This window comes from Micropterus dolomieu, linkage group LG10 (assembly GCF_021292245.1).
Source record: "Micropterus dolomieu isolate WLL.071019.BEF.003 ecotype Adirondacks linkage group LG10, ASM2129224v1, whole genome shotgun sequence".
Taxonomy (NCBI): Eukaryota; Metazoa; Chordata; class Actinopteri; order Centrarchiformes; family Centrarchidae; genus Micropterus; species Micropterus dolomieu.
Window position 1 is genome coordinate 28,923,600 of NC_060159.1, and position 14,703 is coordinate 28,938,302.

The 14,703-nt window shown below is 45.0% G+C and overlaps 2 protein-coding genes across 2 annotated transcripts in view; one reads left to right on the forward strand and one right to left on the reverse strand.

The window, feature by feature from the left end:
- The first annotated feature begins 1,476 nt into the window (after positions 1–1,476).
- On the forward strand, positions 1,477–5,815 carry LOC123977345. Its single transcript, XM_046059969.1, has 2 exons — positions 1,477–4,401; positions 4,508–5,815. Exon 1 carries the CDS (start codon positions 2,313–2,315, stop codon positions 3,366–3,368), a length of 1,056 nt encoding a protein of 351 aa, XP_045915925.1. The 5' UTR covers positions 1,477–2,312; the 3' UTR covers positions 3,369–4,401; positions 4,508–5,815.
- Positions 5,816–9,618: 3,803 nt separating this feature from the next.
- LOC123977317 (kinesin-like protein KIF26A) overlaps positions 9,619–14,703 on the reverse strand; it is a 43,304-nt gene continuing 38,219 nt past the window's right edge. Inside the window, exon 14 of the mRNA XM_046059900.1 lies at positions 9,619–12,325. Within this exon, the coding sequence (XP_045915856.1) occupies positions 12,138–12,325 (188 nt within the window). The 3' untranslated portion in view covers positions 9,619–12,137. The remainder of the gene's footprint in view (positions 12,326–14,703) is intronic.

Sequence of the window (14,703 nt, forward strand, 5' to 3'; positions counted from 1 at the left end):
TGGAGCGAATAACTTGAAACACTTTAGCTCTCAGGGTTTTAGAACTCATACTGTGAATATTTCTTTAATTATTTATTTGTTGTATTAATCTAGACAGCGTGTTATTAGTACTTCTAATACATGTCTAGTATTTGCATATTGTCATGGCCGCTGTGTACAAGCTTCAGAGAGCGTTTCACATATCTGCATTACTTCTTATGATTGAACTGATTTGTACTTTTCTCTGGCAGAGACTCCGACACACATCCTTATTATGGAAATACACTTTATGGCTGTTTTAAAGTCAGACAGAGAACGAGAGACACAGAGTCAGAGAGCTGCTCTGTTTTTGCACTGAAGGTGTTAAATAAAGTTGGTATCTGTGTTTAAATGTGATCTGATCATTGAACTGGTCACTAATTTTATTTAAACAGAAAAACTTTATATGTGGACTAAATACTCCTGTTGAAGTATTTAGAAGGTGGCAGAGAGTCAAACCTCCATCAGCGTCCTGCGGGGGGCGCTGCAGCGCTGTGAGTCTCACTGCTTTAAAGAGATTTTATTCATTTTCATGCTTTTATTGTGAAACACAAGTTTTTTAAATGAGGAAATACTGCGATAAATGTTTTCACTATTTTTCCCAGAAGAACTTTCAGACATTTTCAGTCGGCTCAGGAAACATTTTGTCCTGGTAAAGTTAAAGTTGCACATTGTTGGTTTCTTCCTCTAAATATTTGGAACTCATTGACTTTATTCTCCAGATCACAGATTGTTCCAGTTTCACGATGGAGACCCAGAAGGTCTGGATCTGGACCAAAGTGTTCAGGCTGCCCGCTGGACTGAGATGAGCTCAGAGTCTCCACTAGTACCTGAGGGAAGGTGAGGAGTCAGGCTGAACTGACTTCAGGCTCCGCCCCCAGCAGGGCCTCACCTGTGGACTCCTCTCTGTGGGCCGTCGAGTCAGTTTTCAGTGAAGAAGTCAGGCAGAGGAGGCTGATCCTGACAGACGAGCTACAGGGCGAAGTGACGGCCTGTCGCTCTGCAGGTGAGTCCTGTAGAACTGATCTGACATCAGCAGACGGCTTCACGTGTTCACGTAATGAGAGGAGGAGGCACAGGAGGATTCTGGGTAATCAGGGTAACGTGTGGGTGGGCGGAGCCTGGACCTGTTGGGGGTCGTTATGATCTGGATTAACGGTGGATTCTGTTCCCAAACTCTGACCTGTTGAGTCTGATCGGACCTGCAGCTCACGTCTCAGAAGTTTAATAACGCTCCCATGATGCACTGCTCTGATCTCGCTGCTGCATCAGCGAACATGGAGGGTTCTTCCTGTCTTCAGTCTGATAGAGAGAACCATTTCCTGTCCAGACTCCACTGAGCTGCGGACGTTTATTACAGAGACATTCCCGATCGTTGTCACGGAGACGAGCTGCCGCTTTGGTTCTTTCCACGATCCCTGACTTGTTTCTGTCTCCCGGCTGTAGATTAATCACGTCTTTATTGTTAGTAACAGATCTTATTTCAGATTTAGACTCAACTCATTCATTAACGGCCTCGATGTGGTTTATTAAAAGGAACTCAGCTGTTGTTAGAGAGGAGACTCCTCTGAGGGGAGGACCTGACGGGGCTGCTGCTGCTGAGCCAGGATCCAATCAGCTTTCATTTAGTCCCTGAGAGGACGAGGCGACCTGCTGCTCCTTCACAGGTCAACACTCGCTCACACGCTGGCCTCTGTTTGGCTTCAGTCTAGTCGCCCTTTAAACGTCATGTTTGGTGATTTAAGGGATGATGAAGAAGACCTGAACATCGTCATCGTCATGACGGGGAGTAACAGACAGCAGAGACGGTGAGAATGGATCCACATTTATTTATTGATTTTAGTCTCTTGATTATAAACAAATAAACTTTGGTTCTCCCTCAGCGACTCGGTCTGTGATGGTTGAGCGTCTTCAGTCTACCAACATCAGGAGACGGCCGCCAACCTGCTGTCTGTCGGTGTGACCGACGACGAGACGGTGAGACTGTGTTGGTGTTCGACTGATTTTCACCATCAGAGCTCAACGATCACTTTGTTACTTTCATTCTAACAGAAATTCAGACGGAGCTGCGACGCTGAAGGACATCACACTGTTCTACGCCATCACACTGGTCTACGCCATCACACTGGTCTACGCCATCACACTGTTCTACACCATCACACTGGTCTACGACATCACACTGTTCTACACCATCACACTGGTCTACGACATCACACTGTTCTACGCCATCACACTGTTCTACGCCATCACACTGTTCTACACCATCACACTGGTCTACGACATCACACTGGTCTATGACATCACACTGGTTCTACGCCATCACACTGTTCTACACCATCACACTGGTCTACGACATCACACTGGTCTATGACATCACACTGGTCTACGCCATCACACTGTTCTACGCCATCACACTGTTCTACACCATCACACTGGTCTACGACATCACACTGGTCTATGACATCACACTGGTTCTACGCCATCACACTGTTCTACACCATCACACTGTTCTACGACATCACACTGTTCTACACCATCACACTGGTTCTACGCCATCACACTGTTCTACGACATCACACTGTTCTACGCCATCACACTGTTCTACGACATCACACTGGTCTACGACATCACACTGGTCTACGACATCACACTGGTCTATGACATCACACTGGTTCTACGCCATCACACTGTTCTACGCCATCACACTGGTCTACGCCATCACACTGTTCTACGCCATCACACTGGTCTACGACATCACACTGGTCTACGACATCACACTGGTCTACGACATCACACTGGTCTACGACATCACACTGTTCTACGACATCACACTGTTCTACGACATCACACTGGTCTACGACATCACACTGTTCTACGCCATCACACTGGTCTACGACATCACACTGGTCTACGACATCACACTGGTCTACGACATCACACTGGTCTATGACATCACACTGGTCTACGACATCACACTGGTTCTACACCATCACACTGTTCTACGACATCACACTGTTCTACGACATCACACTGGTCTACGACATCACACTGTTCTACGACATCACACTGGTCTACGACATCACACTGGTCTACGACATCACACTGGTCTACGACATCACACTGGTTCTACACCATCACACTGTTCTATGACATCACACTGGTCTATGACATCACACTGGTTCTACGCCATCACACTGTTCTATGACATCACACTGTTCTATGACATCACACTGGTCTATAACATCACACTGGTCTATGACATCACACTGTTCTATGACATCACACTGTTCTATGACATCACACTGGTCTATGACATCACACTGGTTCTACGCCATCACACTGGTCTATGACATCACACTGGTCTATGACATCACACTGGTTCTACACCATCACACTGGTTCTACACCATCACACTGGTTCTACACCGTCACACTGTTCTATGACATCACACTGGTTCTACACCATCACACTGGTTCTACGCCATCACACTGTTCTACGCCATCACACTGGTCTACGCCATCACACTGTTCTACGCCATCACATTGGTCTACGACATCACACTGTTCTACGACATCACATTGGTCTACGCCATCACACTGTTCTACGCCATCACATTGGTCTACGACATCACACTGTTCTACGACATCACATTGGTCTACGACATCACACTGTTCTATGACATCACACTGGTCTATGACATCACACTGGTCTACGACATCACACTGTTCTATGACATCACACTGGTCTATGACATCACACTGTTCTATGACATCACACTGGTCTACGACATCACACTGTTCTATGACATCACACTGTTCTATGACATCACACTGGTCTATGACATCACACTGGTCTATGACATGAGGTACTTGTACTTTACTTGAGTATTTCTGCTTCTACTGTACCACATAACAGAGGGAATACTGTACTTTTTACTGCACTACACGTATCTGACAGCTTCAGTTCTCGCAAGACGAGAATAAAATCTGATGTTTTATTATATTATACAGATTAGTCCATTTTAATCAATCGAGTAATTTCACTTTTAATACTTTAAGTTTTTCCTGATTATTCTCACATACTTTTATGTTAGTGACATTTTCACTGCAGGACTTGGTGGTATTAGTACTTTTACTGCAGTGAAGGATCTGAGTACCTCCACCTGTTAAAGTGAGCAGCAGAACACACGTGCCGTGCTTTAGTTAGTGCTTTGTAAAAAATCAGGTTTTATCACATAAGCGCTTGTCATTTTGTCATTTATGATTGACAGGGAGCCTGCTCTGAAGGGGGCGGGGATAGAGACGACAGCTCATGAATATTAATGGCTCTGGTTGTTAATTGTCTCTAAATTAAAGTGCAGAGAAACAAACAGGCCCGCAGCAGGTTCTCATCAGAACGCCTGTAATGAGATTTATTGTTGTTTATTTCCTGAACTGCTTCTTTGAAACTTTAATTTTGTGCCATTTATCTTCTAACCTGCTGCTGTCAGGAGAAAAGCTTGTATCTCCAAACTCTTAGCGTATCAATCCGCCAGTATCAAGTATTCATCCTGAAGTTCCTCCTGTTGCACGTCAGAAACGCTGAGACACTCATGAAATAACAGTTTCAGCATTTATAGATCAGATGATAACATGTTTTCTCTCTGTGGAGCTGAACTGAAGCTCGAGGTTCCTCAACAATGACATTCCGAAAACAGACAAACGCGGTTTTATGAACCTGATGGACAGACTGCGTCTTTATTCGTCGACCTCCGGTGTCAGAGAGCAGCGGCACCGTTTAGTCAGCCAGAGGAGCAGAAACCGATCGAACAGATCAATAAAACAGTTGGCAACATGTTAGCACCAGTTTGTTAAACATCATGAACAGGAAGCAGATTTTATTCTCTAATAACTTGAAATGAAGAACCTGACGTATCAGAGAATGAAGTACCCAGTAGTTTACTACTAAATTTGGTGAGGTACTTGTGCTTTACTTGTCATGGTTTGGCGTGGAAGTGTTTCCTGTCTTATTTTGGTAAACTCTTCCTCTCGTCTGATTCGTTCCACCTGTCCCTCGTTATCTCCTCCTCACTGGTCTGTTCCCCTCACTCTGTTCCAGCTCGTACACTTGGACTTCCTGTCCCCCTCCTGCTGTTAGCGCCCCAGGGTTTTGTTTGAGTACCAGCGTCTCCCTTGGACCCTGCCTGTTTACCGGACTTTGTATTCTTGCCCGTACCCTGCTGGACTCGTTTGTTGGACTGCTTCCTGTTATGACCCTTGCCTGGATTTTGGATTTGCACATTGCCTTCTAGCTGTTGGACTGTTTCCCTGTTTCATCGTATTAAATCATTGAACTGCATCTGCTCTGCCTCGAGGTCTGAGACCTGGTCCAGCCCCTTCTGTTCCTCGGCTCCAGGATTTGGCTCAGTGTGATAACTTGAATTGAACTTCTACTCCAGCACATCTCAGAGGGAAACTTTTTACTTACATTTTCATTTACTCATCTTGCAGACGCTTTTATCCAAAGCGACTTAGGCTTGGATTATGGAGTTTAGGTAGATGGTGCAGACCCAGTAGTCACTCTGAATGCAGCATCAGGAAATTGAATTTGATTCTGGAGGCCGCGGGGAGCCAGTGGAGGTCACTGAGTAATAGAGTGACATGAGTCCTTCTGGGCAGAAACCAGATGGGCTGCTGAGTTCTGAACCATTTGTTGGGGTTTCACCGCACAAGCTGGAAGACCTGCTAGGAGGGCAGAGAGATAACCATGGCCTGGATCATCAATCATGAAGTTTCTCACCACCTTGGTTGTGATGGTTGAGGAGCCAGTTTGTAGTTTGATGTTATGGTGGATAGATTGCTTGGCTGGAATGACCAAGAGTTCAGTCTTAGAGAGGTTTAGTTGAAGGTGGTGAGACTTCATCCATGCAGATATGTCTGATAGACAGTCCGCGATCCGCGCCGAGACGGTGGGATCGCCTGGCGGGAAGGATAGGTAGAGTTGTATCGTCTGCGTAGCTTCTCTACATTTCTCTCATAACTTGAGTAACTTTGCAGATTCACATTAGTAACACAAAATAACAAGCTATCCCGCAGAATATGAAGTGTTTAACATGAGCTCCACCTTCACCAGCTGCAGCATTGAAGTGATGCAGCACTATTTATAAGCCAGTAATATATTATTCTGTATACTTTGATGCAAATACTTTTGTACTTGTCGTAAGTTAAACTTTGAATGCCTGCCTGAACTTGTACTTCTACACTGTGGTACTTTTACTCCTGGTCACTGTGTCATTAATCAAACCTGCAATGGCAAATTAAGTTTTGTACATCCTCTTCTTCTTCTTCGTTGGTATCACTATTTAGAGCACTGAGGCTCTTTGTGCAACGCTGCCGTCTGTCTGAATATGTAAAGTACTGAAAGAGACCATGAGGAGCGTTTATATCCTTTCTTTTTTGTCACATTTTGCTGTTGCGCAGCCTGGATGTTCTGTTCCTCCAGTGAAGAAGGTCTGAAGTTTTTAAGCCGAGGTCCTGAGTCCTGCACGCTGTCAGGGAACCGAAGATGGTTGAAATCTGAAATTGAATGTTGTTGATTGTTGATTTAGTTAAATATTAAAATCTGTGTCCCTCACCTCCTTCACCACCAGCTGTGAGTCTCCACCTGTGAGCAGGAAACATTGCAGTGATGTAATGTGGTGGAAACGTTTTGTCAATCTCAGCGGTCAAAGGTCGTGTGTTTGGGGAGTTCCCTGCAGGTGTTGATCTTAGAGCTCTGATCTGAGATCAGCTTCAGTCTGTTTAAACCTCGTCTTCCATCTAAACCGGTCGGAGAGTGAAGAGTCAAAGCTGCGAGGGTTCAGGTGGAAGTCACATTCAGATAATGAAGTCGTGGGTTTCTGCGTCTGACAGCCGTTAGAGAGCAGCGCTGAACCACTTCCTGTTTGATCACAGCTTCATTTAAAGAGGTGACAGCCGAGTTCAGCCGGAGTTCAGCTGAAAAACAAACTCTGCTCTCAAACGTGTTTTTCACCAGCAGGCAGCGAAGACGACGAGCTGTTTGTCCTCCAGGTTCTTCTTTTACAGTCGGGACGGAGTTTGGTCCAGTTCCTGTCAGTCAGTGGACCTCAGACACCAGAACCAGAACCAGAACCAGACACGTTCCACACTTTCTTTAGATTGTTTACAGCTGCTCTAAGGCAAATAAACCTCTTCATTTCATTCCCTTCAGAATAAAGATCTTTCAGAGGATGTGATGCTTGTTTCCTGAAGCTGGATGTGAGCGAGCGCTGCACCGGGGGAACGGCTGAAAGGCGAGTGACAGCGACCGTTTCCATGGAGAGCAGGTCAGGTGACAAGCACTAATTAAGATCAGTCAGAGAGAGAAGAAGAGGAGGAGGACAGATTGTTTCCTCCTCCTCCTGAAGGAAGGTTAATTTACTCACGAACGAGTCAATAGAAAGCCATTTCATCCTGGTTACCACGACAACCAGGAGCCCCTCCGCATGATGATGGACGACCTCCAAAGAACGGCGTTTCATTCACAGCGTTTGATTTCTGTAACAGAGTGAAGGAAGGACGAGCTGAAGCTCAGCTGCTGCTCTCTGCCTGTTGGACGTTTCTAAAAGCTCCATCTGATTATTTAAATCGTTTTTCTCCAAATATAAAATAAAACTGCAGCTTCATGAATTCTAAAACTTGAACTTGAATCTAATTATTCAGTTGGTACGTTTATTAAAGTGTCGCTGGTGTCGCCAACCCCTTTACAAAACAGCCGATGTGAAATAAGAACAGTCAGAGCATGTTGTAATCAGTAGTGCGGGGCCCGTCCACAGGGGCCCATGTGACGCCTCGCTGCGCTTTTCAGATGTGCAGAAGTGCAGCTTGTTCAAAATGTCATTTTCAGTGTTTTTGAAATACAACCAGTAGTTTATTTTGTGGCTGCTGTATGTTGTAGTTTATTTTGATTCTTTTAAAATGAGAGTATTTGGTTTCTTATTCTAAAATACATGTTGAGCGTCTTTGCTCGTCGTCCCTGCACTAAAGGATTCACAGAGCGGCATCTGAGCTCTTTAGGCCGACGTACCTTGTACTTTAATCTGATTTAAAAAGAGTATAAATGAATGTTAAAGTACAATGTTTCTATGTACGTGTTCCTCAGTCTGTCTGTAAGCTAACGGCTGATCTGGGAAACGCTGCCATGAAGCGTCTGGTCTTTGAAGGCTGTATCTGATGTAACGCCGAGCTGTCAGTCACTGACGCTGGGTTTCAGGGTGAAACGTCTTCCTGTGGATGAAACAGCGCCCACTCGTCTGACATTTCCACTCTGAGATACCAGATTATCGGCTGACAGGCGGCCGTCTCTGCCGCCGCCGAGCTCTGAAGTCAGATGAGAGGGAAGAGAAATGTCAGCAGTACCGGCAGGACTAAAGAGACGTCAGGACGCAGTGATGGTCCCTCACGCCACGATGCACCGACCATCCAGAGGGTCACCGTGTTCTCTCAGGCGGGTTCACTTTGTTCACCTGATCCAGATGTACTTTTTTTTGACACATTGTGACTTCCAACTGATTTTTGTTTTTTCAACCTCATCCCAGGGCGTCACACATGGACGCTGGGCGTGGCTTTTTAACGCCCTGGTTTAGTATTGTTTCTGCACGTGTGGGGCTCCACGGTCAAGTTAGCATGAATAAATACACTTTCAAAATAAAAGTACTTTTAACATTGTGAAACATTGTTTAGTTAAGTTTAGGAAAAGATAATAGTTTGGGTAAAAATAAACAATGACTTCAATTACGTAAGTTACGTAACATCACTAAAAGCTAACGATGTTGCGATTTTGTTTCAAACGGGAAACGAACACGGTATCCTCGGTGAAAGTCCGGATTTTGTCCCGCCTCCTTATTCTGACCTTTCTGGGCTTTGCCCAGTGCGTCGGTACCAAACACTGAAGGACGGGACAGAGCGAAGCTACTTGGCAACCTGGGAATGAGAACGGGCTGTGCAGATAGGTGCCGGATATTTACCAGAAAAGTCTGAGTTTCCCGTGTGAAACAAAATTGCAACATTAAATGTTTTTATTTAAGTTACGTAGGTTATTTAAGTAGCGTAACATGACTTACTTACGTTAACTAACGTATGTAACGTAGTTATTTTAACCCAAAACATCAACTTTTCCTAACAATGATAACAACGTCCTGTTCCAAAAGTTCCAAAGTTTCACAATGTTAACGAGTACTTTAATTTTGAAAGTGTGACTGGACGTTGCATATTTATTGTTGCTAACTTGAATACATGTCCATAAACAACGCTAAAGGGAACCCACTGTGTTAAAAAATGTCGCCAAGGGTCTTGACCAAGCGTCCATATGTGTTTGAGTTAGAATGAAAAAGTTGTTCCTTCAGACAGCAGCATGAAAGATGGCCGTATGTTCACAGCAGCCAATAAAGTTAGACTGGCCTTTTGGAAACGCCGGCACGCTGCCTGCACCTAGTTTATTTCAGCTGTTGTGTTGACAGTTATTTAAAGTTAGACCATGAACCTGCTTCAGACAGCATCTCCTTTTACAGGTCAGACAGATGAATCATTCAACAACAATAAAGAGCACTCGGAGTGATTTGACCAGACTTCTCTTTATGAACACGTATGACCCGGGCCGACACGCTCATCCTGTACATTTCCACTCTTCTCTTTACAAATAATTATAAAACTGTACAGTACCAAAACAAATAAAAAAGTCTGCGTAGATCAATAAAGGTAGAGCAACGTCAAGGTAAAAACATGTGTTTGGCAAAACTTTTCTCTTCTTCTGTAACGAACACAACCTCAGAAACACAGACCGGATGCAGAAGGTCACACATTTAAAACAGGAGAAGAAGAAACGTTTTCATGCAGCAAACTTTAAAAAGAGCCTGAGAATGTGTTAAAGTAGACGGACGAGGAGGGACTTTCCAAAGGAGAAGGAGAAACACGCCACGCTCTGACTTCAGGTTTCACTTCTGTTTGTTTTTGAATTCAAGACTTTTGCATTTATGCATTTTTATTAAAACTGGAAAGTAAGTAAGTCGATTTAAGAGTTGTTCAGATTTGGAAATATTTAAACAGATGATATTAAGACGATCTTTAACTCGTGAGGTGACAAATGTACAGGCAGCTCTCACTCACAGCTCTATGATACTGAAGGAAACTGAAAAACAGAAGGTTCTCAGGAACTTCTTCAGCTTCTATTTTTATCGATGTTTCTCAGCGACGGACGTCAGAGATAATGATCTCCTCGGGACGTGCAAATCAAAAATCTGTGTTCCGCGTGTTCAGATTTTGTCGGAGTTGTTGTCTTCCTGGAGACGAACATCAAACCAGCAGAAACACGACGACAGACAGAAACTCTGAGTCAGTGTCAAAGGCAGAAAACACTGCAGGAGGATGAAGGCAGAGGCTGAGGTTTGAGTTAATATCTCCTCTTTTCCATTTCTTTCTGATACCTGAAGTTTCTTTTTATCATATAAACACTTTCTACTCCAAAATCAGATCACTTTTTTGCATAATGAATATATTAGAAGTTTGATTTAAAGATCAGCACCATGAACACAGACGAGATAAATAATGAAGAATAAATGTGTTAAATTAGATAATAAATACAAAGGCACTTCCAGAGCTTTCATCCTTACTGAGATCTGTTTATCTTCTCTAATCTGATCTGCAGTCTGTTCCTCTGCCGTCATTGTTTCCAGAGGTTTTACTTTGTATGAACGATGTTGTCTTTTCTGTGACGTCTTGATGAATTTTTCCCCTCAGGATGATAAATCCAGACCTTCCTCAGGTGTCAGAAACTCTCTCTCCTCTTTCTCTGCCTCTCATTGGTCGCCACGAATGGATCATAAGAACTGGATACCGCACTTAAAGATGGCGCCCGATCATTTCAATGAACACTGCAAACAGGATGACGTCGCACACCAGACCGTTCTCATCTCAGAGCGTCCAATACCAACGCTCTCAGAAAAAGTGACAAAGCGTAGTTATTTGTACGAGACGCTCTGGGCCGTCTCGTACAGACCGGAAGTGCTAGCTAGCTAGCTACGTTCGTGTTAAAGGTGTTTAACCCTTACCACAACCATCAGAGATGTTAGTGCCGATAACCTGAGTCACTGACTTTGTGTATGTCGACCGGCTAATGGTTAGCCTCCTTTGTCTTGCTGCGAAGTAGCAAACGGTGGCGTTTCGTACGCCAGCTGAAGGGTTCCTTTCCCGTCAAATAATTACGCTTTGTCACGCTGTCTGAAAGCGTCGGTAATGACGCACTGAGGTGAGAACCTGTTGCACACACATAGCAATTACTTCACTAAGCTCTGGAGGCGTTTCACAGACATTAACCACAGGAAACCCGCTCTGGTCAGGACAGCTACAGGTGGGTACCGCTAATCTCTTTAGAGCCTGTATTTCTTAGATTTAGTCAAACTGTCCCTGTTAACAGTAGCTAAATTAGCTGTCAGCAGCTCTTTCTAGCAGTTAGCATTGTGCACAGAAAGCTCTCACTGGATCACTGTGATACTGAACTTAAAAACATGAAGTTCCTCAGGAGGTTCTGCAGCTGATTTCTGGACCTTTGTTCTGGACGGACTTCAGAGATGGTGAGATCCTCGGGATGATTCAACATGCGTTTCACATCTGTGAGTTCAGATGTGACGGAGTTAGGACTCTGAGCAGTAGGAGAGAGGTTTCTGACTCAGGTCCACCTCCTACAGGACCTCAGGACTTCAGCTCTCCAGCGCCCCCCTGCCGAGACTTCAGTCTTTCTCTTTTTGCAAACGTCCTGACAATCCATCAAAAAGCGTACCTGTCATCCTTCTCATTTTTCCTGGGATTCTCTCATTATTTCCAGTTTAAATATTATCCCATAATTCTCTCAGAATTTTAAACTTTGGGGAAAATGATTTTGACAGGTATGCAATAGTTGAGATATTTCAGTCAGGACCGACCTGCTGGCGTCCCTGCAGCAGTGCTGCTAGCTCGGCTAAATAATAATGAACCCGTCTGAAGCAGCTTTACTGACGTCTCTTTTGGGCCTCGGGAGTACCCAGAGTGTCCAGATTGCCAGTGGTTCAGTCTCCGGGTCCTCTAATCCATCCATGCTGGTCCCTCCTCTCACACCTCCACTTCCTGCTGTCCTCCCTGCACGGTGGCGGCGGCCGTCATCGCTGCGATGTCGAAGCACGTCTCCATCATGACGCGGGACTTGCAGAGGTTGACGCAGTACTCCAGGTCCGCCGTGGCCTGAGCCAGAGCCTCCAGGTACTCCTGGGACTCCCGGTCCAGGTCCTGGTCCACGTCGACTGGAGGGGGGACACAGACAGGAAGAGACAGGTTAGTGTTCAGAACATTTCACAAAGTGGATCCAGCTCCAAACCAGCAGTCCAGATGTGAGATCATACAGACTAAATCTGACCGGTGCTGGAGTTTCACTGTGAAGGTTTTAGGAACAGTTTTTATGTCTCAGTACATTTCTGTATGAATGTGTGGAGGAGAGTGTCACAGACGCAGTTATTTGTTTGTAATGTCAAAATATAAACTGAAGTTAATGTCATGGCTTCTGTCCCTCCTGCTGTTACTCCTTGTCTGACTTCAGGAAGTTAGCTGTGAACTTCCTGTTTGTTTTAGCCTGCGTGTGTTTTACATTTAGTCAAACTGTCCCCAGTAACAGCAGCTGAATCAGCTGTTAGCAGTTAGCATTAATGTACAGACAGCTCTCACTGGATCACTGTGGTACTGAAGGAAACTTATAAACAGGAAGATCCTCAAGAGGTTCTGCATCTCCAACAAGTCCTCCAAACTAAAGGACAGCATAGGTCGTTTGTCCCGAAGTAAGACTCAAAACACGTGGTTAATGTTGTGAAATGGTCGCAGTTTGGTTAGGTTCAGGAGAATGTTCTGGTTTGGGTGCATTATGGAAATCAGTAACACTATTTATGTTATTTGGTTCAACATGGGACTCAAACATTGTTCTCCTGAGTCTGGGGTTTATATAAGTTATAAGAAGTAGACACAGTCATCATGAAGTCACCTGTTGGTTTGTGGACCGCCGTTTTAAAGCCTCGAGTCTGGCCAATAGGGCGCCGCCATGTTTTTGCAACCAGCGGCACAGGAAGTGACCATATTTGGACGAGACGGTCGTGTGCGGAGCTAACTAGCTAGCTTAGCTAGGTGCATCTGTATTTCACGTTAACTTTTTCACAGGGCTGATAACTTTGTCTTCAAACTAAATGTTCTCACAGAAAAAAAATGAGCAGCCGACTCCTGATGAGTTTTTTCAACAGCGCTGGTTAAATGTTCACAGAGCAGCGGATACGAGTCGCCTCTATCCTGATTGACAGGTCGCCATGGTAGCCACTTGTCAATCAGCTTGACCCGGGTTCGGTCTCCCACTGTGACCCATCCACCATCGTGTCCCTGAGCAAGACACTTAACCCCTCGTTGCTCCAGAGGCGTGCGACCTCTGACATGTACAGCAGCTGTAAGTCGCTTTGGATAAAAGCGTCAGCTAAATGAATAAATGTAAATGTCACCTGACTTCCTCCTTTGCTACCATTAAATGGCCTCTAGAGGTCGCTGCCACAATAAACGTTAATCCAGGTTGTAATAATGTGCTGCACAAACAACCTACAGTGTCATTTTTCTTGTGAGGACCGGCTCCTCTACTCCCTGATTTATTTGAATGTTTATTAAGAAGTGCAGTTTTTGATGCGGACTGCTGCAAAAACTGGTTTGAGGTTTGAGTCTTTCTCCAGGGAATTACTGTAAGTCAACGTAATGGAAGGAAACAAGTGTGTGTTGACAGCGTTCTGACAATAATGACTGATGGTGAACTAACAGCCTCTGATGCTGCAGGGCATGCTGGGATACACTGATGAAGGCTAACCAGGACTCTGTATCTTCGCGTCACATGAGGGGAAGCAGCCGGTGATTAATGAGCCTCTCCTCCCGCAGCCACGAAGAGAATAATGTCGTATTGATCTCCGGACTCCTTCAGGCCTCGGAGCTCTTTCTCCTGGTTTTTGCAGAGTTCACTGTTTTTGTGAAAAGAATCGGAGGCTTTTCTCTGAGGTGACCTGAGAGTTTGTCCCGCTGAATGAGGAATAAGAAAAGATGTAAATATAATCCTCTCCCTCTGGCCTGTTTGCTCCAACACTCTCCTCTCCAAACACCGCGGCTCTCGTCTCCGGAGCACCGCGAGCTCTTTATTCACAGGATCCAGAAATAGAAGCATAATGGGGCGAGCTGAGCTGCAGAGGCTCCGGGCTGCCGGCAGCACTCAGCTAGAAACTCTCTCTCTGTTTGTCCACTTTGTTGTTCGGGGTCAGGAGCTTGAAATGCACTCGTTTGCCTTTTGTGCTGCGAGATGAAAGAGGGAGGAGGGAGCTGCAGGATCTGCTCAGGAGTCTGAGACACTGCAGAGACGTGGAGCAGCTCTCAGTGTCTAAAGTCAGACACGGGACTCTGATCTGATGTCAAAAACGTGTAAATGTAACCAAGAAACACTGAAGACAGATTGAAATCTGACTGTTCAAAACATTTTGGGAGCTGGACATGAATTCTAGCTGAATGTAACGTCATCAGTGAGAGCTCTGTGATGTGATGACGGCAGCTTTAGGCCCAGGCAGCGTTTAAAACTAGAGATCTGGAAACGGCCGGTTTTCAGCTTAATCAGCCGTGA

Coding starts and splice junctions, on each gene's coding strand:
- LOC123977345 (XM_046059969.1), top strand. CDS start 2,313: ATGACATCACACTGGTTCTACGCCATCACACTGTTCTACACCATCACA.